This window comes from Blastomyces dermatitidis (assembly GCF_000003525.1).
Source record: "Blastomyces dermatitidis ER-3 genomic scaffold supercont1.6, whole genome shotgun sequence".
In the NCBI taxonomy this organism is placed as follows: Eukaryota; Fungi; Ascomycota; class Eurotiomycetes; order Onygenales; family Ajellomycetaceae; genus Blastomyces; species Blastomyces dermatitidis.
In genome coordinates, this window is record NW_025544779.1 from 4957483 (window position 1) to 4979321 (window position 21839).

At 46.0% G+C, this 21839-nt stretch overlaps 8 protein-coding genes across 11 annotated transcripts; 3 read left to right on the top strand and 5 right to left on the bottom strand.

Annotated features, from left to right (window-relative positions):
* Positions 1-621: 621 nt before the first annotated feature.
* Positions 622-3024, bottom strand: BDCG_06459 (uncharacterized protein). The gene is made up of 2 exons (XM_045422192.1): positions 2200-3024; positions 622-2080 (listed from the first exon to the last, which is right to left on the bottom strand). Exons 1-2 carry the CDS (start codon positions 2272-2274, stop codon positions 1541-1543), a joined length of 615 nt encoding a protein of 204 aa, XP_045277889.1. The 5' UTR covers positions 2275-3024; the 3' UTR covers positions 622-1540.
* A 269-nt stretch (positions 3025-3293) lies between these two features.
* On the bottom strand, positions 3294-7434 carry BDCG_06460. 2 transcript variants are annotated; one of them, XM_045422194.1, is made up of 6 exons: positions 6903-7081; positions 6336-6699; positions 6207-6233; positions 5590-6083; positions 5512-5523; positions 3413-5423 (listed from the first exon to the last, which is right to left on the bottom strand). In XM_045422194.1, the coding sequence occupies exons 2-6, from the start codon at positions 6401-6403 to the stop codon at positions 4684-4686; spliced, it is 1341 nt and encodes a 446-aa protein (XP_045281704.1). In that variant the 5' UTR covers positions 6404-6699; positions 6903-7081; the 3' UTR covers positions 3413-4683. The 2 variants fall into 2 exon arrangements, with proteins under 2 accessions (XP_045281703.1, XP_045281704.1); XM_045422193.1 differs by having other exon boundaries at positions 3294-5423; positions 6336-7434.
* A 177-nt stretch (positions 7435-7611) lies between these two features.
* Positions 7612-9859, bottom strand: BDCG_06461 (GPI anchored cell wall protein). Its single transcript, XM_045422195.1, has 2 exons — positions 8130-9859; positions 7612-8037 (listed from the first exon to the last, which is right to left on the bottom strand). Exons 1-2 carry the CDS (start codon positions 8630-8632, stop codon positions 8010-8012), a joined length of 531 nt encoding a protein of 176 aa, XP_045277890.1. The 5' UTR covers positions 8633-9859; the 3' UTR covers positions 7612-8009.
* A 103-nt stretch (positions 9860-9962) lies between these two features.
* BDCG_06462 (metallo-beta-lactamase domain-containing protein) lies at positions 9963-12202 on the top strand. Of its 3 annotated transcripts, none has more exons than XM_045422197.1 (4): positions 9988-10440; positions 10517-10658; positions 10829-11450; positions 11658-12128. In XM_045422197.1, exons 2-4 carry the CDS (start codon positions 10555-10557, stop codon positions 11853-11855), a joined length of 924 nt encoding a protein of 307 aa, XP_045277891.1. In that variant the 5' UTR covers positions 9988-10440; positions 10517-10554; the 3' UTR covers positions 11856-12128. The 3 variants fall into 3 exon arrangements, with proteins under 3 accessions (XP_045281705.1, XP_045277891.1, XP_045281706.1); XM_045422198.1 differs by having other exon boundaries at positions 9988-10402; XM_045422196.1 differs by having other exon boundaries at positions 9963-10658; positions 11658-12202.
* Positions 12203-12460: 258 nt separating this feature from the next.
* On the bottom strand, positions 12461-13493 carry BDCG_17323 (uncharacterized protein; the record flags this gene model as incomplete). The annotated part of the gene is made up of 3 exons (XM_045426465.1): positions 13256-13493; positions 13097-13225; positions 12461-13030 (listed from the first exon to the last, which is right to left on the bottom strand). Exons 1-3 carry the CDS (start codon positions 13484-13486, stop codon positions 12461-12463), a joined length of 930 nt encoding a protein of 309 aa, XP_045281707.1. The 5' UTR covers positions 13487-13493.
* Positions 13494-14894: 1401 nt separating this feature from the next.
* On the bottom strand, positions 14895-16249 carry BDCG_06463 (uncharacterized protein). The gene has a single exon (XM_045422199.1). It carries the CDS (start codon positions 16104-16106, stop codon positions 15216-15218), a length of 891 nt encoding a protein of 296 aa, XP_045277892.1. The 5' UTR covers positions 16107-16249; the 3' UTR covers positions 14895-15215.
* A 226-nt stretch (positions 16250-16475) lies between these two features.
* BDCG_06464 (nucleolar GTP-binding protein 2) lies at positions 16476-18611 on the top strand (the record flags this gene model as incomplete). The annotated part of the gene is made up of 3 exons (XM_045422200.1): positions 16476-16573; positions 16637-17381; positions 17763-18611. 3 exons carry the CDS (start codon positions 16476-16478, stop codon positions 18609-18611), a joined length of 1692 nt encoding a protein of 563 aa, XP_045277893.1.
* An 873-nt stretch (positions 18612-19484) lies between these two features.
* On the top strand, positions 19485-21710 carry BDCG_06465 (IKS protein kinase; the record flags this gene model as incomplete). The annotated part of the gene is made up of 2 exons (XM_045422201.1): positions 19485-19552; positions 19652-21710. The coding sequence occupies 2 exons, from the start codon at positions 19485-19487 to the stop codon at positions 21708-21710; spliced, it is 2127 nt and encodes a 708-aa protein (XP_045277894.1).
* Positions 21711-21839: the final 129 nt, after the last annotated feature.

Consider the following 21839-nt stretch of genomic DNA (forward strand, 5'->3'; position numbering starts at 1 on the left):
TGGACCGGTGACAAGATACTGTACATGTATAGGTACGGTAACATGTACATGTACATACATACTGAGATACTGTTTGTATGTTGAACTCACAAGATCTGGTGAACGCTCCTGTGAAACAACAATTAGCGACCAGCCCAGATCTTGTTTATACGCATAGTAGATGCGTTTCGTAGCAAAAATTAACCGATTCATAAAAAATGCTAATTTTCGAAATGGCATAGCCGGGGGGTGGGGTCAGGGGAAAAAAAAAGAAAAAAAAGAAACTTTTTAAGGTGGTCTCAACCCCAGTGAGCTATAGGATCGATATTATTAGTTGACAATCAATAGAGACTCATCCCATTGGCTGACATGGGAAAATCATCCACGGGAAGATCTGAGGTTAAGAACCGTTACAATTTCAGAGGTGAGTTTTCTGTTTACGATGGATCTCTACTTCCACTCTGGAAGCCAACTTTGAGCATAAGCATGGTGGTGGATCGGGAAGATTAAAGAACCTTAAAACCACGACGGACCCACAAAGGTGGGGAGCCACGCGACAGGTCGGTCTTGATGCATATAGCCAATCAGGACGTCGGACCAGGTTGCGACAAGGAAAAATTGGCCAGAACAATAATAGGGTAGATAAACACGGAGTAAGGAGGTAAAGTATCAATGGCGTATCTCATTCCTCAATATTAGGGATCTACCTCTATGGGCTAAATCCCCCGGTACCACTACCTTTAACGGAGCGGATGAGTGCGAAAATTACTGTTGAGAAATAGGTATGGCATTACGATATCTACAATGCCTATCATTCAACATCAAGCTACTCCAGCGCACGGGTAGCCTGGTGACTCTCAATAACACTGCAAAGAGTACGACTCTAATAATTAACTACCATACCACATATTTAATGGCGGAGCGCTATATACATATAGATTAAAATATCAAGAGTAAAAATGACAAAACATAAGGGAAAACGAACAATCGTAAAAACATTCATCAATTGATGAATCGTGCTGGGACCACTCCCGAATTCATGTGAAGAAAAGGCGGCGAAGACCCATAAGAATAATACAAAAATTTTCAAGCAAAGGGATGGAGGGGGTGGGAGGTGGGGAGAGAGTGTAAATGGAAGCTTGATACTGTTTTGAATGGGCTAGTTGATTGTCAGCGGAGGAGACGGGCTTGGGGAGGGAGAGGGGGAAAAGGAGAGAAAAGGTGTAAATCGTAAACTAGTGGAGTTAGACAAGCGACATTGCAAAAGGGGGAAAAGGCTAAGCAATATCAAAACAAAGCAACACTCATAATTGGCAACATAAACATCGTTTTCCTGGTCATCAAAATTTCTCACGTCATATCCCTCATATCCTGTGTCTGTTTTCATCTTTCATAGGGATGTAACATAGCACCCATCTCAGTCGTACGATAAAACAAAGAAAAGGTGTGACCCTAACATGTGTACCCGACTATAGAACCCATTATTTTTGCCCAATATATCTCTCGGATAGAAAAAAGGAAGAAAAAAGGGGGGAAAGGAAGAGAAAAGAGACTTCATGACTCAAACATCATAAACAGGCTGTCTCCCGGAGCTGCTTCTCCGATGCCTACTCCCCGAATGCCCACGACGGCTCGAATGCGACCCTCGTCTGCGCGACGAGCTCTTCTCATGTTCCTTCTCCTCATGACGATGCATCAGCATTGCCAGAACAGACGTAATGAAAAACGAGCCAATATTCATAATCCCAAACGCAAACGCGGTCTTGAGCATCGCACATATTTTCGTCGGGTCGCGCGCTAGTGGGTTATTGGCGCGCTGGCCCGCGAAGCCGAAGGGGCCCAGAGATAGAGTTAGCGGGTCCGCGCGGAAGTTTCCGCAGTCTGCGTTCGCGATGCGGCGCAGTTGGTAGACGCCTGCGATGAAGGAGCCAACGAAGCAGAGGTCGATGAAGGCGACGAAGTGGGCGGAGCGTTTGGCGTTGGAGTGGCGGACGAGGGTGTCGAGGGCCCAGAAGATGCCGATGACGCTGACGATGAAGAGGACGAGGATGTAGGTTGGGGTTAGTTGGTTGATTTTCACGAAGCCGTCGACGAACCAGGACTTTTTTGGTGCGAACGGTGAAGTTAGCTTTTGTATTTATTTATTTACTCATGGGCGCTTGGGTGGTTGATGAGATTGAGGGATATAAAGATGTATTTTGTCTTTTCCTTTGAACTCACCAGAATGCCAATGGGGATAATTAGGGTGACTAGTTGGCCTAGTCGCCAGCAGATAAAGAAGAATCCGGCGATCATGTCTGCAGGCTGGCGCGGGGTTCAGTGGATTATTAGGTAGTGTAAAGAGGAAATGCAAATGATGGTTGTGGTGATAGCGGATGCTATCCAACCGGGTGGCTTGCCCACCAGAAGATGATCAGGACGAGATAGGTGCGATACGATGTGGTGGGGAAAATTTGGGTTCAAGGACTCGAATAACACAAAAGCAAACAAGTTTGTACTGTAGTGGGGGGTTTTAATATGTTGCTACTTCAAAAACGATAGGATACAACAGCTGTAGACAAAATATTCAGTACTCGATATATAGAGAGCGGGTATTTGCCTGTCTTCGTCAAGACTGAGATTGGTATATGGCCGCAGATAGAAGCATGTCATAGCGAAGGAAGGGTTCGAGGAATGAACGAAAGAACGAGGACCATCGCGCATAGATGTGTTAAATATAGCCAACCACAGCAAGAGGGCGCCCAGAAAGGCCAACCAGCCCAGGCGTGGTGCAGCAAGGCTGAGGTGGGCGGATTAAGTGCGGTGGTTGGAGGGTTGGAATTTATGTGGCTGGGAAGCTTGCAGCCTCTACTCCGTACATAAAAGAGAGGGCGGGGTCGTGGCCAGCTTCGTTGGGCCAATGGCTAGCCAGGTTCTGGGCAGCTGGTTTGGTTGTTGACAACGCCTGGTAGCGGAAAGAAAATGAAGCGATTGATGTTGAACGCCATGGAACATATTTACTCGGGATCTAGACATCAGCCTTCGATTTCGTACATTAGAGGCACAGATACTGTTTATCGTTTGATCCCGCAACTCTAATTTAATCTGATCTTATCTCTGTGCGTGGCCGCTTCCATGGCAACCCTTGTTTATGTAATCAATTGTTAAATCCATGCGTAACCATTGTGTGCGAAAAGTTTTGTCTCACACTAAGAATTTATCCTGAAATGTGATTACTAGTGTATTGAATCTCCAGGCCACACCACCTAGGATTTAGGCAGTGAGCGAGCTAGAGACAGCAGTCTCGATAACCCCCCTGGAACTCCCTATCCTTTTAATTAAGAGATGGAATGGCAATACTTAATGCCGGTATCAGCATTTCAGTTTAAATTCTTAGCACAAGTCAAAACTTTTCGCGGGAGCGGCCGTACGCTGTAACTCTTTGGTACCTTAACCTGGAGTGAGATATCTCTTGAGAACGATCAGGTAATGTAGAGTGAGATAACTACTACAACAAGCAAAAGGACTATGGAAAAGAATATATAAATGCATAGCATGTAAGATAGTATCTTATTTATGCCATTGCTTCACTAGACTGACCAGCTTGCTGCGCTCTGCCTTGTCAAAAGATAAGAATTTACTTTGGAAAAAGAAACATACTACAGTGACATACAATTTGAAACTAGAGACGCGAAAAGAGGATGCCCGGCTTGAAGAATAGTACCAGCAAGCAGTGATGGCAACAGCAGCAGAAGTAAAAGGCATGCATCGGGACTGAAATTGCCTCCACGGATGAAGCATATGGCAGACAGGCAAGATAGCCAGCGAGTTTAAGAGGAAATATAAAAATTAAATATAAAAACGGAACATAGAAGTAAAAAACCCAAACCCCGGAAATTAAAACGCAAAATAATATGAATATAGAACATGAACATACCCCACCGCCCGGATAAGCCGTACCTCTACTTGTATGGCTCAAAAAACGCCCCCTTACCAAGTCAAACAGGAAAACAAACCGCGATAAAACAAACGGCAATAAAGAGCAAGGAATAAATTGTATAGTGTGCAGCCAGCGGGGAATAGTAGGCGGAAAATGCGAAGAAAAAGACAAACCAGAAGACGAGAAGGAGATATGAAAGCCAGGTGCCAACCCGTTGAAATGGGATCTAAAGGACTCTTATGACAGAGAAGGAACCGAACCAACAGGCGAAGTAAAATGACAAAAAGGAGTCGCAATTCATGATGATGAATAACAACAACACAAAAAAGAAGGAAAAAGGGAAGGGCAATTTCTGCAAGGAAAATGTAGATATGTGTGTAAAGGAGGAAGAATAAAACTAAAAGAAAAAGTAATGGTCTAAGATAAACCACGAAGGGGAATGCATCGCGGCCGTCTAATAGGCAAGCTTGTCTGGTAGAAAGGGGTATTCTCAACGGTTTATTTCTCTTCTTATGTACGCTGAGAATCAACGAAGGAAAAGAAGAGTTTTCGAGAGGCCCCAAGCTATCATCGCCAGCGAACGAAAAAGTGATCGAACGATTTGGTATAAACAACGGTAGGAAAGTACATATCAAAAAGGATATGGTATAATATCGTAAGTAATTAGAATTCGTGCAGAGTCCCGAATTAGGCAGATCTTCTATTTTTTTTAAATTAATCTTCAAGTCTTTTTCGATTAGAAAAAAGTCTTTCTAATAGGTATTGTTTTGCTGTTTCTTATTCATTCAAATTTTCGGCGACTCGACAGGGGACCCGAGGTGTCCACTGCTAGCTAGGGGTGGAGGGGGGCGCGACGCTGTTGGCGAAGGGGTTCTTCCCGAATATGGCTGATAGCTCGATTGTGGAGGTGGATATACCTTGTTCAGGTGAGTTGTGGACTCACTTCGGCTGCGATTCGACCGGCTCCCAGAATTTGGTTGCATTTCAAATGCTACTCCAACTGAATCGCTGCTTGATGAATACTCTCGCTCCAATTCCTGTCTTCGCCGTAGGTAAGGGTCTGCTGTGGAAATCCGGTCGCTAGATATTCGACGAACGGGTGGTGGTTTTCGGGTGTATTCGTCGTCCTGAGCCGTCGATGTAGCTTGGTATTCTACGTCGTCTGTGGGCCGCAGGGGCACCACTGAATCGTTGGAGCCACCCATGTCAAATCGGGCGCGGGAAGGGCCCACGGGGCTGTTACCCCAAGTCCGAATTGGATAAGCACGCCCTTTCCTCCAAGATTCCGAGAGGGGAGGGAAATATTGGCGATAGGCGACGTAGGCACAGATAATTCCCAAAAACGAGCCGAATAGCACGTCGAAGGGATGATGTCGCGCGTCCATGATTCTTGTTGCGGCAATAAGTCCCGCTCCTAGGGTTGGGAAGAGGGCCAGGAACGTTTTCCACACCTCACCCCGGCTATCCATAAGGTGAAATTTCCCGGCAAGGTAGAGAGAGAGATAGAAGAGGCCGGCGAAAGAGGCTACATCATTGAAATTTCATGTTAATATTTATAAAAAAAAAAAAAAGTCATAAAATGACATGAACACACGGAGCATGGTGGCCCTTACAACTAGAATGTCCTGATCAGCTCTGTTAGTATAATATTGAAGTAAGAAAGGGAAAAAAAAAAAGGCTAGGCCGCTTACCTGAAGGAAAAGACCTATACCCATCTTTCAAAATATCGTGACTCAGTTGTGAATCACACATATCATAGGTCACCAAGTCGTACGGGCCGAGCTTATCGACCCCTTTTGGCCTACAACGATCAATAATGTCCGGCCGCGGTTTCCCAACGGCATTCTTCAAAGCAGCCGTGATGACAAAAGCACTGGCCTGAGCTAATAATAAGCCCAGAAATCCACAATTAAATTCCCATAGCCTGTCTTTTAGGCTGTATGGGCCCATAAACTTTCTCTTGCCCGAAGGCGTTATTGGTTTATTGTGTGAGAAGAGACCGTCGATGACGACGGTGTAGATGAGGATGACGACGAGCGGGATGCCTCCGGAGAGGGCGAGAGCGAGGGGTATGGATACTCGTTCGTTGACGGCATAGCGGTAGTACAGGGAGTGGTTGGTGATGGCAAAAGGTTGGTGGAAGGGTTCGACACGGTCCAGAATGTAGAATCCGGCGACAAGGCCTCTAGAGTGCGGAATGGGATTTTGATTAGGGGCTACCCCAAACAAAGGAGGAGGTCGCATGTCCATGCGCTACTTTCCTGTCCAACACAAAATACACAAAAATACACGGGGATATAACACGTACATGAGGATCACATAGTCGGATATGTATCTGGGAGGAGATTAGCCAAATCACCCCTTCGCTATGCTTATTTATTTCGTTTCTTTGTTGATCTACGGAGGCAGAGACATGGAATGGATCGCAGTCACTCACGATATTATGATTCGGATTCTGAGAGGTTTATTCGAGAATGTGAGGCTGTTGGAATGGGAGTTATCCATGGCGGTGGGCTAATTCGAAAAAAAGAGAAGAGGCAAGGAAAGGTAAATGGCAAGCGAAACAACGACGGACGATGAAACGACAAAGGACGAGAGGAATCAACGAGAGCACCCCAACTGCATGATGATGGGATCCAGGACGGGGTAGGAGGACAGTAATGTGTCCGAAGGGGGAATCTGGCGGTCTGAGGATGAGATGAGGATGAGATGAGGGAGAGAAATCGACAACAGACAGAAGTTGGAGTCGGTCTTAACGAAAGCCCCAGCCACAACGGTCGAGCTCAGCTAACATTTGGCGTCTGTCACAGGTCAGCTACGGGGTACGGAGTAGTCTTCTTATTTTTGTTCCCAACCGCCGATAGGGCCGGATATGTCCTCTGTCCGTTCCTCACTGATGGCGAAGGATTGAATGCGCTGTTGGATTGTAGGTTGTGGGTTGTGGGTTGCGGGTTGAGGCTCAGTGCTCGATTTAAACACAAGATAGCAATAAATACTGACATACAAATAAATATTCCTCAACCAGGACTCACAGCACCCAGATAAAACAGATCCGATCTGAACGAGACTAGATTTACACCCTTTGCCGCCCCGGCATTTAGCTCCAGGGCTGAAGATGACAAGCAATAGTTAAATAAACCACCCACCCCAGGCGAGAGTCTGGCCCAAAATCCACAATTCGCACCATAATTATTTCCTACGCCAGGCGATGTTTCAGAATTGAATTTCCACACTCCTGATTAATTTTTAAACTTTTTATTTTTTAATGGTTAATAAGTTGATTCAAGCATCCCCCTAAGAGACCACCTGTCTGTCGGTTCCCAAGAAGTTTCTCCGTTCCAGCGGAAACGATTTCACACACAACACTACGGAGTACACTGCCCTCCTCCTCCTCCATTGATTCGCCGTTTTTTCCCGGAGTCCGGCCGCGTAAGCCCCCGCCCGGTTGTCTCATGTTACACTGATATTGGCCGTGGGGCGATCGACAGTTGTTCTATTATTTATTTATTCTGATGCTGTTTGGTGTGTGGGCTTTGACACTCCTTTTATCTAGTAGTGGTTATACGGGTCCTGCGTGGCGTTATAACTATATTTAACCTCATCAGCAGGCCCAACTTAACTTATAAGTTAGTAAGTTAATGTACCCCGTGTCTCTCTATATATCTAACTACCTAGCCGGAACTAGCAATATATATATATATATTTTTTTGTTTCTTTTTGTTACCATCGGATGCCCGATTATCATATTTGAAGATGGCTAGAGTGAAGATTTTGTAGAAAACGCCCCTTTTATTTTAAACATAAACGGTTATTAACTAAGATAACAAACTCATTTAGGAGGCCCCCTTTCTCGTCTCCCCCCCTCCTGCTACTATCCCATTTCTACCACACATTACGCCTAGACGAACAAGGAGTCACGCGCAGTGTTAAAAAGTTAAGATTCGATGAAAACAATAAATAAATAGAACAATAGAGAAGAGACGGAAACGAAACGGAAGAGGAAAGAATGGTGCTGACCCAAGGGTCGGTTGCTTCGGCTTTCCCCAAATTCCCTCCCGGCGAATAAAAGCGTATAGCATCCGGGCCCCCTTATCTTTGAAGACCTCGACGCTCAACATATAGTGATGTAAAGGCCAATTCTAGAGACGTAAATGTTCCAATTAGCCCATCACTTCCATACTAAAGATAAATATTATAAACTGAAGTGAAAAGAAATAGAAAGAAAACTCACGCAGGCGGATTATAATCCTGAAAATACTTCAGGTAAGTCGTACCCCAATTATCCATGCGGAACGCAATCGCCTGGCCAGCAGGGCACTCAAAGCTAGTCAGAAGGTACTGCGACCTGGGAACCAGGGTCACATACGGCAGCTGCTCCTGTATCGGCGGTGAATTCGCATAGATCGTATAAAGCGCCGCGGGCGCCGCCAACCGACTAAAGCCCACCCGCCCATCGCCGCTGAAGGAGTAGTTGTCTAGCTTGGGGAACAGGAACCAGAGGCTGCAGGTTCTGCCCTGGCTGCTGGGGGAAAAATCGAAGTTGAAGATGCTGGATATTGTGGACGTGACCTGGCCGAAGAAGGAGGTGCCTGGTGCGTAGGTTGGGGCTGCGGAGTCGACGGGGATGATTAGGTGGGGGAATTCGAAGCTGCCGTTCAGGTAGCTAGAGCAGGATTTATAATTCTGGCCGGTGGCGCTGAGGATTAGGAGGGAGAGGGCGTAGATGGGCTTCATGGTGGTAGGAAAGGTGGGTTGATTAACCAGGTACAGTACACAGTACCTTCTGAGGTCTACGGACGTCGAGATGTAAAAAATGTCCCGTATAAAAATTCCGTGGCACAGTCGACCAGACTGATCAATGGTGGTTTGAAGAAGAGCAGGGACGAGTTCTCAATTTATGGATTCGGGTTGTCCCGGTCACTGAGGCAAAGGGGAGAAGAAGCTCCAAGAAAAGCTCTCAGAACAGGTATTCCACTGGACACCTTGGGATACTGGACTCTGCTTGCTCTGCGGTAGAAGATTTGGTGACAGGTGCCAACGGCATCGGGGAAGCTGAGTTGGCACCCGCTTCGGGACGGAGAGCATGATGAGAAGCTTATGTATAAGGTATTTGACTGTCGGTTCTGGCTTCATGGCAGCACACGATGTAAAAGAGAAATGCATTAACATGGATACAGAAAGGAAGGAATGTTTGCTTGATATGGCAAAAAGCTGTCATACTCCAGGACAGACAACGTTTGCTCTGCATAGAAGTTTAAGTTTCTTGCTGCAGAGATACATAGTTCAATGCTTTTGAAGTATGCGGACATATGGCAATGAGGATTCTAGAACTGAATCACATTCTCAATCTGAGTTTTTCCTGGATGATAAATGCTCAACGCACACTTAAGTTATGTTATTTGAGCCAACCGCTGGACATATAGAAGAGTAGGTTTTATGAGCTGCGCATGAAAGCTCTCATTTGGTAATGCCAAAAGCAAATGAATGGCTGAGGACAGTGAGACACCATCAATTCTCATTCTTGAATAGTGAGATAGAAAGAGGCCGCAGCGGGCTCTCTCAAGTCCTATCTAACGATAACGGACAACGGAAAGATGCAGTAGAAGACTTCCTGTTGGTGTCAACAGTCGAATAATCAATCACATGGAAGGGATGCGGCATGACAGCCAGCCGCGTCTCATCAGAGAGATTGTTTGGAAATGGAAAAAAGAAGAAAAAAGAAAAGAACAGAGGTAAAGGATTCCCGGAACATTGCCGCGGGAAGACGTTCAAGAAGAAGGGTTGCACTGCATGAGGATGGCAAATAAAAAACCCATCGCCCGGCCAATGTAATCCATAGCTAAGTAAGCCACAAGGGATGAGGATCAACGGCAAAAGCCACTCTCTCTGAGATATCAACAGATTATTCATTGAAATCGAAGAGAAAGTTGTGAGTTATATACCCAATGTGTTGAGTGTTGGTTAGAGCCCGTTACAAGTTGAACTTGGTGCCAACTCGGGCCGGAAAAACAGCTCGGTGTGGTTCTTTGAATTTTCATATTTTGTGAGGCTCTAGCTCATTATAAGCTCATTCTAATACTAATTCCAGGTTTTAACCCTCTAATCTACATCACTACACCAAGAAACTTAGGACAGTCCAACTTCTTTGGGCCCTTGACATTGGACGATGCCAGGTGCGATGTGTCAGCAAGCCAGCTCTGGCCCAGCACTTGAGATAGCTTTCTGCGCTCCAAACTCGGCCCCCAGGGCATGCTGTCAAGACAGTTGCCCATCTACTGCGTATACGAGCTGCACCCATGCACTCCTCAATTCATGATTAAGTGAGCAGCGCCGTCGTCCTCGTACAATTATGTAACTACAGGGGCCCAGACTCAGGCTCTCTCCCCCGCGCCTGAAGAATCCCAGCAACGAAGCCGCCACTCTTGCCAGGGCCGTTTTCCCCACCTTTTCGTATATCGAACATTTAACCCACTACATTTAGAGCTGTGGAATATTACTATATAAGTAGATAATATTTCTTCCTTTACGCCCATCAATTATATGTACTGTATATACATACTATAGGATAAATAAAGCTTACCTGACACGTCCGAATCGCTAAATATTTCCAATATCAAGTTATCACATCGTCAGCACCCACCATAATTTCCCCCGCCATGGATCTCATGATATGCTCGATGTGCGGTGCTCAGCACGACACTCGCTCTGCCAAATCGTGCAAGGTATGCGATGATCCACGCCAATACATCCCGCCAGAAGGGTAAGATCCATCTCCTTCCTTACAAGAATTGTGATACCTACCCCTAAACTACATCAATCATGCGTAGTTAGTTACCTATGGACAGTCTGGGGTATGGCAAGACAAAAAGGATATAATAAATAAAATAATAGGTAACATATCATAACTGACACCGAGGCCAAACCATCCAGACAATCATGGACAACGCTCCGCCAGCTGCAACAATCCAAAAAATACCACAATGAATTCCGCATGGACAAGAACCACTCCGGCCTCATCAGCATCTACACCGTGCCGCAGGTAGCCATTGGCCAACGTGCCCTCCTCTGCTGCACATCCGCCGGTAACGTGCTCTGGGACTGCCTCACATACATCGACGACGAGACCGTCAGCTACATCAACGACCTGGGTGGCCTCAACGCAATCGTCATCTCGCATCCGCACTACTACTCTACCGTCGTCCATTGGGCGGAGGCATTCCAATGTCCCGTTTACATCTCCGTTGAGGACGAGGAGTGGCTGATGCGCCGGGCGCCCGTGACCAGCACGATTTCCGCGGCGCAGAGCAAAACAGGCCACGAGAAGATTACTGGTATTTTGTTGTGGGAGGGCAAGGAGCTGAATCTACTCGGGGGTGCGGTTACGGCTGTGAAAGTGGCCGGCCATTTTCCGGGGAGCTCTGTGCTCCTGTGGAAGGAGACGAGGAAGCTGCTTGTAGCAGATAGCATCATGGTGGTACCCAGCGGGGTGTACCATACTGACCGCCTGCCGGGCACCACCTCGTTCACGTTCATGTGGTCGTATCCGAATTCTGTGAGTTTGTTTTCTATTTATTTCGGCTCTCCCCACAATAAAAAGCTCCCCTGGAAGCGGAATCCTGCTTTTCTCCCGTTTTGTTGTATCACGTTGCCTACTGCTCGCGACTATAAACAAGCCCAAACAAATCTTCAATCATAATTCGCAGCCGCTAATAGATTGGTACCTCACTTGCTTGTTTTCCTTTTTTTGCCGTATGAACAGATTCCACTCCCTCCAGATGATGTACATGCAATCTGGAAAGCGGTCCAACACCTTGACTTCGATGACACCCACGGAGCATTCTGGGGACGTGATACCATCGGCCAGAGCAAGAAGAGGCTTTTGGAAAGTGCGCAGATATATATCAAGTTCGCGGGATACGCGGATCATGCGATTCATCAGGAGAAGATCAAAGGGTAGTTTTGAGTGATGGCATGTGTGCTCCAGGTTGTGTATATAGGAATTATTACTGTAGATATATTGTCAGTGTCATTTGGGGGTTGAAATGAGCATAGGGTATGGCGGTATCTAATGGTATCTATGGATGGTACTGGCTGGTAGTTTTTATGATGAAATGAAACAGTACTCATGGGTTATCTTGTTTCTCGGATGTGCAAGAACTAAATATGATTTGAGATGACTTGTAAAATATATTCGCCAAGCAAACTTCTATTGAACGGTGAGTTACAGAGAGCAGAAAAGGATAAATGCGACACGATATGTATATATATGTTACTGTACTAATGCAAAAGTATCCACGCCCCCCACCAATATTCTACTTATCTATGTACCCCCTTTCTGTGGAAGGTGTAAAGCTTGTGTGATTGAAAGGTTGCTAGCTTTGTGGGAAGTTATATGGAAGGATTAGTAAGCCAGATCACGTGACCTGACACCCCCACTCACCAGAGTAACTATACACGATGCTATATACAAAATTCGCCTTCAAATCAAGTACAGGTACAAAAAATGACTGGAAAATGTGAAGTAATGAAAACCAGTCATGATATACATCATTTTTTATCCCCCTATTCCTTCATCTTCATAATCTCCTTCCAACGCGTATATTTCAAACAGTTGACCTCTTTAACACAGGCCTTGTAATAATACTTCCATTCCATGGAAGCTTTGGCGCGCGTGAGGTTTTTCGGGATCGGAAGTGCAGCAATCTCGGGATCAGTGGGTAGGTCTTCAAGACTGTCCCTCACTGAAGATTCCCCCACTGTTGATTCCCCCACTATAGTGATATCCCTTGTAGATGTCGGAGGGTCATCAGATTCAACTGTGGGTTCTGGAGAGTTCAGTGTATTCTGCACTAAAAGGGTAGGTATTCTCGCGGAGATATCATAGTCAATCCACCAATTATTAGTGGGTATGAGAAATAATGGACACTCAGGTCGAATTTCCTCATCAATGAATAGATTATCAATTGATGAATCAGGAATCGCTGCAGTCTCTTTATGAGCTGCAGTCAGTAGACCTGGTGTTGCTGAAGGAATCACCGCAGCCGCTTTGCAGGCTGCATTGAGTAGGACCTTCAGATTGTGTGTTGTAGCTGTTGTAGCTGTTGAGGTGATGACAGAATGATTGTTGACATTCTGTGATCAATCTGTAGAGAATCTCTGTTGACAGAGTTTTTCCAGTTGTAGTTCGAGTTCTAGGACTCTTTGCTTCCCCTTGTCCATCTCAAGTATCATCTTGAGATGCTTCATCTGTTGATCTGATATTGCCTTGGCCGAACAGTAGACACCTGAGTGTCCATTATTCTCATCAAGAGAACCAGCTTCATCAAGCTGTTGAGTAGATCAGGGGGCCGGCCTGACCGTGTCAGGAGCTGTATTCAAACCAGCTTCAAATTGAGAGGGTGTTTTGACAATGGAGCTTTCAAAGGCTCCAGGAGGATGTTTATCAGTGGAACTTTCAAAGGCTTCAGGAGGATGTCCACTGGCAGAGTGTGAGTGTGAAGAATCATCATCATCAACTGCAACTGATTCAGTGGAAAGAATGCGAGATCGCGAACATGTATGTGGGCGGGATTGTATTGAATCCGCCATCTTGATATTCATTTATTGAATTCTCGATATTCGTTTATTGAATCCTTGCCAATATCATTCTCTTTTTCTTGCTTTTTTGCAAATGTGGTGTGTTTTCTGCAAGCCTCTTTTTTTTAAGTGAGCAGTAGTATTATTGATCATCAAGATCTCAAATGCATCAATACTGATAGAATAAGATGATTTTAACTTCTGATGAGCGTATCGAATGAAGCAGTAGTTCAAATAATGATTATATTGACAAGGAATCCCGAATTGGCAGTGATTTTGCGCAAAATGAGTCTCATAACCTGTGAAAGGTGTAAAGCTTGTGTGATTGAAAGGTTGCTAGCTTTGTGGGAAGTTATATGGTGGAAGGATTAGTAAGCCAGATCACGTGACCTGGCACTTTCAGTGTTATGATTGTCTATTTTCACAATTTACTATGCCACAATGCATTATTTTGCATGAAATTTCTGTGAATAGATCAAGAAAGAAGTTGACTCCTCATGAGCACAGTAAAATTATTGTATATTATCATTCTGAATAAGATTATCAGTGGATTTCTGCCTATCTTGAGATTTCAAAAATCCTAGCAACGATCTACGGCTAGATAACCCGACCGGGGTTCATGACATTATTTTCAATCACTCTTTTCAGATCAACGATGCATCTCAACCACACTCCGAAAGACTTTTAAAACTATGTGTCTGTGATCACAGAGTTCTATCCAACTATATTCAAGCTGAATCTAAGATTATCTATCAAACTCTGCTTCAAAATACTGTATTAAACATTTCTTATAACACTATATATCACAAGCTCAAGAAAGTCAGCATTATCAATCACTCTGCTAAAGAAAGATCATTCTTACTGTTCAGACATGCAGAGAAACAACTGATATGAGTCATGACTTATGATTAGAAGAAATTGAATATCTGAGCAGTGAGATAAGATTATTTGATCTGATGAAAATACTGTGAAACAGAATAAAAAAGAACAGTGATAGTGAGACTTGTGTATCTTCACTCAGAAGTGAGATCTTGATAAAATAATAATACTACTGTAATAATATGAAGTGCTTTTTATGAATTCTGACACTCACAGCTGATCAGAGTCAGAGAGAATTCTACTGCTCATTGTGAAGATGCAACTATCTGATTCTATATACAACTACTTGATCAAAATCTCTTGAAATTCTATGAGAAAGATCTCATATTCATGCAGAATAGTGCTTCTATTCACACAGTATGAGTTGTTTGCAATTAATTACTAGAAAAATTGATAAAACAGCTTTCATAATCTTTCTATTCTTCAGATTTGAATCTCATTGAATATGTATGAAAGAAGATGAAAGAATTGATATATATTAGGCATTTATACCTTCTAAATCTATCTCACAATTCTGAAGCCATCAAAGATGCACTATTTGAGGCCATTAAAGAGTCATGGAAGGTGATATCAGAGGAATTTTATAGATAATCATTATTTTTATTTCTAACTTTTATACGTACAAGTACTCAATATTCTCTATAATATGTATGAATTTTAATGTATATAGACCTCTGGTTGTTGAGATAATTAATAATTAATAACCTCTCACTACTTGGATAGATGTAGATTTTGGTGGGGGGTGCGGATACTTTTGCCGAGCGACTAGTCGTACATGAAATAAACCGGTCCACCGCCAGCAGCAACTGCTTTTCCATCGACTTGAGACCGAAAGTTAATTTGTATCAACACAACATTCAGTCTAGATAGCTCCTCCCGTAAGCTCCTCCGCAATCTTCTTCACTCGCTTCTCCCCAAGACTCCAAATGGTAGTGTCGGTCTTGCCAGCATGCACCAGGGACTCAACCGTGGATGGCAGACCCAAGTTCCAGATATTCTCTCCAATATCCTCATCATTGGTCCATGCAGGGTTCTCACCGTCAGGGAACACCCGCTCAATCTCCGCATTCAATTGCTCCTCGTTGATGATAAATGTCCTGGCGTTCATGTAAAGCGAATGGAGGTGGTCTGATCTCTGCTGCTTCTTGCTGTGCTGCTTCGCAGCTTGTTTCCTGCGGGAGGTCTTGAGGCGTTGCTCCGCGTTGGGATCGGGGAGAATGGCCATTTTGTTAGGTTTCATCACTTGGAGAGTCGATTGTTGCATCAGCCGGTCATCTTCCCGCGGGCCCTGTGCGAGGATTAGGTCCCGTTGGGCTATTTTGGCGCTGCTTCGTTTTGCTCTGAGTTCGTCACTCATCTGCTTGCGGGCGTACAGCTCGGTTAAACCCTCACGCAGATTTTTGCGGCGGATAACCGCCATCCTCTTCTTCCATTCCACGTAGTCGAATTGGGGGTCTCCAGGCTGGAGTTTTGGCTCGTTACTTGATGGCTCGGGAGTGGCGGCCTCAGCGTAGGCCTGTGTTGGCTTGTCTGGTCTGCGGGGCGGGAATAGCTCACGGGGCACAGGGAGAACACCCTTTACGGGAGCTTTATGGGGATGGAAAGGCTGTATCGGACGGGGGGTCTCGATGAAATTTGGCGACTCGGGCCCAACCCTTGGGCTTGGAGTTGAACTGAAGGCCCGGAAATGTATTGTGGTAGTTCTGTAGGCGCGGTAGAGTGACATGGCGGCCGACTTTGCGGGGCCGGCCATCGTGGGCACTGGGCGAATTGAGGAAATGAGGTGTGTAGTTTATCCCACCTTCCCCTTCAGACAGTCATATAGTACGATAGGAAGACGGGTTTGCTCTGGGAGGTTCGAATGGTGTGATATCGTTGTCGCAAAAAGGACAAAAGATTTGATTCCGAAGCGATTTTTGATTGGTCCGTGCACTGAAGGTCTTGGCACACTCTTGCCCAACTTAAAGGGAAAAAGAAAAAAACTTCGAATAATTATTTTCTCCTCTTCTGTTGTTGAAATTCTCTCCAGCCAACAACATAACTTTACAGCCAACCACCCAGAAGTACCCAGATACCCTAGGCTGAGTGGTGGCATTCGATTTTTACATAATCCTTCTTCACTATGGGTACAGCCAAGAAGGAAGCTGCCCGCCGGGAGCGGCAGGGCAAGACTGGAGATGGCATGGGCAATGTGAAGACCAAGGGTGAAAACTTCTATCGGTAATCAACTGCCATATCTTCTGTCTGCGGAATGTGATAAGACGTGTACTGATATCCATACAGAAGTGCTAAGAAGGTCAAGACCCTCAATATGTTCAAGGGGGGTAAAGCACAACGAAATGCCCAGGGTGAAATCACCAAAGCTGCATCCTACCAATCCCGCGAGATTCCAAACGCCCGGATAGAACCTAACAGAAAATGGTTTGGCAATACAAGAGTTATCTCACAGGAAGCTTTGAGTTCGTTTCGAGAAGCAGTCGCTAAGCGTGCCTCGGATCCATATCAAGTTCTGCTCAAAACAAATAAGCTGCCAATGAGCTTGATCCGCGATGGATCAGATACTAATGGGCTCAAGGAGCACAAGGCTAAGATTGCTGTTGAAACAGTACCTTTCAGCGACACATTCGGGCCCAAGGCACAGAGAAAACGAGTCAAGCTCAGCGTTGGGACACTCGAAGATCTTGCGGGCGAGTCGGTCAAGATGCACGAGACCTACATTGAACGGCTGGATCAGGCAAAATTATTGAGCGGGACATCGGGTGAAACTGCTGAAAACGACCATGCCGCTGATGATGGGCAGCTCACATCGGCGAGAGAGCCTGTTTTCTCTAAGGGTCAGAGTAAGCGGATCTGGAACGAGCTGTACAAGGTCATCGACTCGTCCGATGTTGTCATTCATGTGCTTGATGCTCGAGATCCTGAGGGTACACGGTGCAGAAGCATCGAAAAGTACATTCGTGAGGAAGCACCACACAAGCATTTGATTTTCGTTCTGAACAAGTGTGATCTGGTACCAACCGGCGTTGCTGTAAGTTAATAAAACATAGCACCTCCCTCTTGATCTTTCATTGTCTCGTGACATGCCATTGCTAAGTCAAGGCTTCTTCCCGTGCATATTTTCTTGCCACCTCTCTATGGAAGTATTTTGTCTGTTACAGCTTTGGTAGATGAATTCTAGCCCGCCGCCTTGGTTTCTTTCTGAAATTGGGGTTGACAAGCGATCGTTTTGAGAGCTCTGTCGTATAGGGCTTGCTGTGTCTTGTTTTGAGTTGAGTCCTGCTTCCACTTCATTTTTGTGGCACCATAGCAGTTCTCTTAGTAACATCTCACACATTGATGTTTAACATGGGTCACTTCTCTTGTTGTGAAGCCATTTTTATGGGATCATTAAACTGATTTTTGATTCTAGGCTGCTTGGGTTCGTGCATTATCGAAAGACCATCCCACATTGGCCTTCCATGCTTCCATCAACAACTCATTTGGCAAAGGCTCTTTAATCCAGCTTCTACGCCAATTTTCATCGCTACATTCGGACCGTAAACAGATATCGGTAGGATTTATTGGATATCCGAACACCGGAAAATCGTCCATTATCAACACCCTCCGAAAGAAGAAGGTTTGCACTGTTGCTCCCATTCCCGGTGAAACAAAAGTGTGGCAGTACATCACGTTGATGAAGAGAATCTATTTGATTGACTGCCCTGGTGTCGTCCCACCGAGCAACCACGATACCGAAGAGGACATCCTGCTGCGAGGCGTGGTGCGCGTAGAGAATGTCGAAAACCCAGAACAATATATTCCTGGAGTTCTCAAACGAGTTCAGTCACGCCATATTGAACGGACCTATGAGATCAAGAATTATAAGGACTCAATCGACTTTCTAAGTATCCTGGCCAGAAAGGGAGGCAGGTTGCTCAGAGGCGGCGAACCTGATGTCGATGGAGTCGCTAAGATGGTTATTAATGACTTTCTACGTGGGAAGATCCCGTGGTATACTCCACCGCCCCATTCTGCTGATGCCGATGCAGACGGAAAGATTGACGGGCGTGAGGGACGACTTGGTGAGATGGGCCGCAAACGGAAGCGGGATGACTCCGAAACTGGCACTTCGGTTGCACCATCTGATGATGCGGCATCGGAGCTGAGTGAATCTGACATGGATGATGAGCCGTTTGAGGGATTTAGTGAAGGTGATGATGGTTCAGCTAGCGAGGAGGAAGCAGATAAGGCCGATGAAGATGGCCCTCCTGCCAAGTGACGGCACGAACAAGCTCACAGGATGCATATCATTCTCCATCGCGAAAGCAAAGTTCGCTGTTAGAAGTGGTATCATTCCAGCTCGCTCTTTTGTATAGCGTCCGATAATTTTTGTCATATCGACCAACAATCAGCCAGCAAGAGTCGCCAGACTAAGTTCCACCATTCAATGACATCCCCAGCGCGCTTCAGCAGGTAAATGAGATCTGCCGCCCACGCTTTCGATTCGTGTGCTGGGGCATCGCCGCGCCGTTGGCCGAACAACATACAACTGAATAAAATCTAATTTGGTTTGGCCCCAGGGCGAGGAAGGCTTAAGTCGATCCAATTATTTGATACCCCCCATAAAGGCAGGATTCGCTACAGCTCCGCTGGGAATGCAGCCTCGTTTTGTGTGACGCCTCATTTTCTATTAGGAGCAAATTTATAAGAGGTTTAAAAATAGCCAAGAAAAATGCAATGCCCTCCCGGCTATGGTTTTGCTCTAGTCGTGTGATATCATATTTGGGGTAGAAAGGAGCATCTGTCGTTCTCTTAGACAATATCGATACTGCGATCCGCCTACCAGGGTTAAACAGCTCCGTAGATATCGCCATCTGAACCTTCTTTTTGATCCTGTGTAGCATTCTTGATATTCCCTGCCGAACTCCCAATGCTGAATAAAGGTCACGTGAGAGGCAAAACTATCCATGGATAAGAGTGGAAAATTGTTTGTTGGAGCTCGACGGTACGGAGTACAGCATCGGACACTTCACTCGATGCAGGCGGAGAAGAAGCAGTCAAAGACAAAATTGGCTCAATTTATAAATAAAAATGCAATTAACTTCTTCGTCTTTCTCTCGCCAGCTTCGAGGTCGCCAGCCTACTGCACATAATGGCTGATGCTAACACACAAAGGACCATGTCTATCGTCCCTTATGGGACGACTCGCGACGTTGTTCTGTAAGGAAGAGCTTCATCTCATTAATATTTTGAAAGATATTATCCCTTAAAAAAAAGTCTTCTGTAATGTTTGGCCTCTCTGCTGATATGATCTTTCAGTCGACATGATGATTCCGTGGTGGTTTTCGACCACGCTTCGCGGTCCCTTGTCCTCCGGCACGCACCCCCGGACGCCGACGTAGAGCTGGCAGACTGTCCTTATTGTCATCGTCCAATACGGGATTCTCAGGATGCCACTCGAGATTCCAATCGCGGACCCAATTCCACAGCTCAGCCAGGATTCGTGAACCCTGACTACTTCCGAATGCTAGACTCTAGCTTGCCCAGTTCTCTCAATGCATCCAGGCCGCCCTCCCCTCGACGACGATTAGTTCAGCCAGCACAGCCGGAAACTTCGTCTTCTGCCGCTGATAATGGGACTGCACCCCCGTTTGCAAATAAAATATCGTCCGCGGCCTTTAGCCCGAACTATTTCAAGCGCTTCTTTGTCGAGGAGCGAGAACTTGGGAGAGGAGGAAAGGGGGTAGTTTTGCTGGTTAAACATGTTCTGGATGGCGTTTCGTTGGGATACTATGCTTGTAAACGTGTCCCAGTTGGAGATGATCATGAGTGGCTGAAGAAGGTTCTGGTTGAGGTGCAATTACTTCAACATCTTTCACACCAGAACTTGGTCTCGTACCGACATGTATGGTTAGAGGACGTAAAGCTCAGCAATTTTGGGCCGAGCATTCCTTGTGCCTTTATTCTGCAGCAATACTGCAATGCCGGAGATCTCCATCAGTACATATGCGGCCCGAAACAGCCTACCACCACAGCCCAGCAATTGAAGGAGCGGCTAAGGCGAAGATCAAAGGGCCAGCCGGAGCCTCCTTCTGGCGCAGCAGGCTTCCGAAAACTCCAGTTTGATGAAATATACTCACTCTTCAAAGATATAACTTCCGGCCTACTCTTTCTTCACAACAATGGCTTTATTCACCGCGATCTTAAACCTAACAACTGCCTGCTACATGACACAGGACAGGAACTAAGAGCCCTTGTGAGTGACTTTGGTGAGGTACAATATGAGCACGCTGTTCGCAGTTCTACTGGAAATACAGGGACGATTTCATACTGTGCGCCTGAGGTTCTACGACGTCTGGATCCCGAAGGACCATTTGGAAATTTCACGTTCAAGTCTGATATCTTTTCGCTCGGCATGATCCTCTACTTCCTCTGCTTTGCTCAACTCCCGTACCGCAACGCCGATATCATCGACGAAGATAAGGAGGATCTCGACAAACTGCGCGCCGAGATTAGCCAGTGGTCAGGTTTCGATGACGCCCGACGGATGAGACTAGACCTACCCGAGAAACTCTATTCATTTCTAAAAAGGCTCTTGTCCGTTGACCCGGACAAGCGACCTACCGCGGAAGAAGTCCTCAAGGGGATCCAGGCGGGTGTTGCAGGTGCTAATACCGAAGGTCGTCGCTTCCACAGTCTCAGAAACAATGGAACATCGGCTGCTGACATTCGTTCAGGCCCTCGCGTTTTGGCGGAGACCTCTCCCAACCAATCCGCAACCTCCCATAGCCCAAGGAGCCCAGGTAGGAACTTGTCTTCCAATGCAACGGGATTTCCTGGTGGGGTTCCTGTCCTCCAATCCCCCGCCTTTCGGTCGGATGGTACAGAACATGCAACCAGCTTGCCAAGGGAGCGGCATCGATCTCAGAGCGCGGATCATGGTCTAGTCCTTCGGGCGGCAACTGTATCCCCCTCCCACCGTGCCAGCCAGACACAACAGCAGCAGCGTAATAATGGCGATAATACTAGCCACACACGTGTCTCCTCGCGGCACCTCCTCCTTCCGCCTCCCAACGAACCAAACCGGGCTTCAATTTTCACCTCCGCTACTCTCTACCACACCATAGAGAAGATCATCAGCTTCTCCCTACTTATCGCTAAACTCCTATCCATCACACAACCATGTTCGCCGCTGGCGGTTAATCCATGGATCTTATACCCCCTTGTTTCCCTGGCTGCGTTGGATTTAGCTGTGAAGAATCCGTTGGTGCATGCCGCTGCGTTTGTTTTCCATGTTGCTGTTGTGGTGTGGGCTGTAAGGTCAGACGTGCTATGTCTGTGGGTGCCGGAAACGTCTGGGACTATTCATGGGATATAAACCCAGCTGTTATAATATATATTATATGATGAAACCAGATAAATCTGGATTGTTTTTCCAAGGCAGAGAGATGATTATGATTACGAATGAAGATTTTTTCTGTTGATGGTTATTTACTGTGGAATCTAC

Bases quoted from the DNA above. Each gene is read 5' to 3' on its own strand.
- BDCG_06459 (XM_045422192.1), bottom strand. From the start codon at position 2,274: ATGATCGCCGGATTCTTCTTTATCTGCTGGCGACTAGGCCAACTAGTC. The intron at 2,081-2,199 runs GTGAGTTCAAAG...GCACCAAAAAAG, and splicing joins TTATCCCCATTGGCATTCTG to TCCTGGTTCGTCGACGGCTT.
- BDCG_06460 (XM_045422193.1), bottom strand. From the start codon at position 6,403: ATGGATAACTCCCATTCCAACAGCCTCACATTCTCGAATAAACCTCTC. The intron at 6,234-6,335 runs GTGAGTGACTGC...ATCTCCTCCCAG, and splicing joins AGAATCCGAATCATAATATC to ATACATATCCGACTATGTGA. The intron at 6,084-6,206 runs GTACGTGTTATA...TCCGCACTCTAG, and splicing joins TCCGACTATGTGATCCTCAT to AGGCCTTGTCGCCGGATTCT.
- BDCG_06461 (XM_045422195.1), bottom strand. From the start codon at position 8,632: ATGAAGCCCATCTACGCCCTCTCCCTCCTAATCCTCAGCGCCACCGGC. The intron at 8,038-8,129 runs GTGAGTTTTCTT...TTACGTCTCTAG, and splicing joins CAGGATTATAATCCGCCTGC to AATTGGCCTTTACATCACTA.
- BDCG_06462 (XM_045422196.1), top strand. From the start codon at position 10,555: ATGGATCTCATGATATGCTCGATGTGCGGTGCTCAGCACGACACTCGC. The intron at 10,659-10,828 runs GTAAGATCCATC...CAAACCATCCAG, and splicing joins CAATACATCCCGCCAGAAGG to ACAATCATGGACAACGCTCC. The intron at 11,451-11,657 runs GTGAGTTTGTTT...CCGTATGAACAG, and splicing joins TGTGGTCGTATCCGAATTCT to ATTCCACTCCCTCCAGATGA.
- BDCG_06463 (XM_045422199.1), bottom strand. From the start codon at position 16,106: ATGGCCGGCCCCGCAAAGTCGGCCGCCATGTCACTCTACCGCGCCTAC.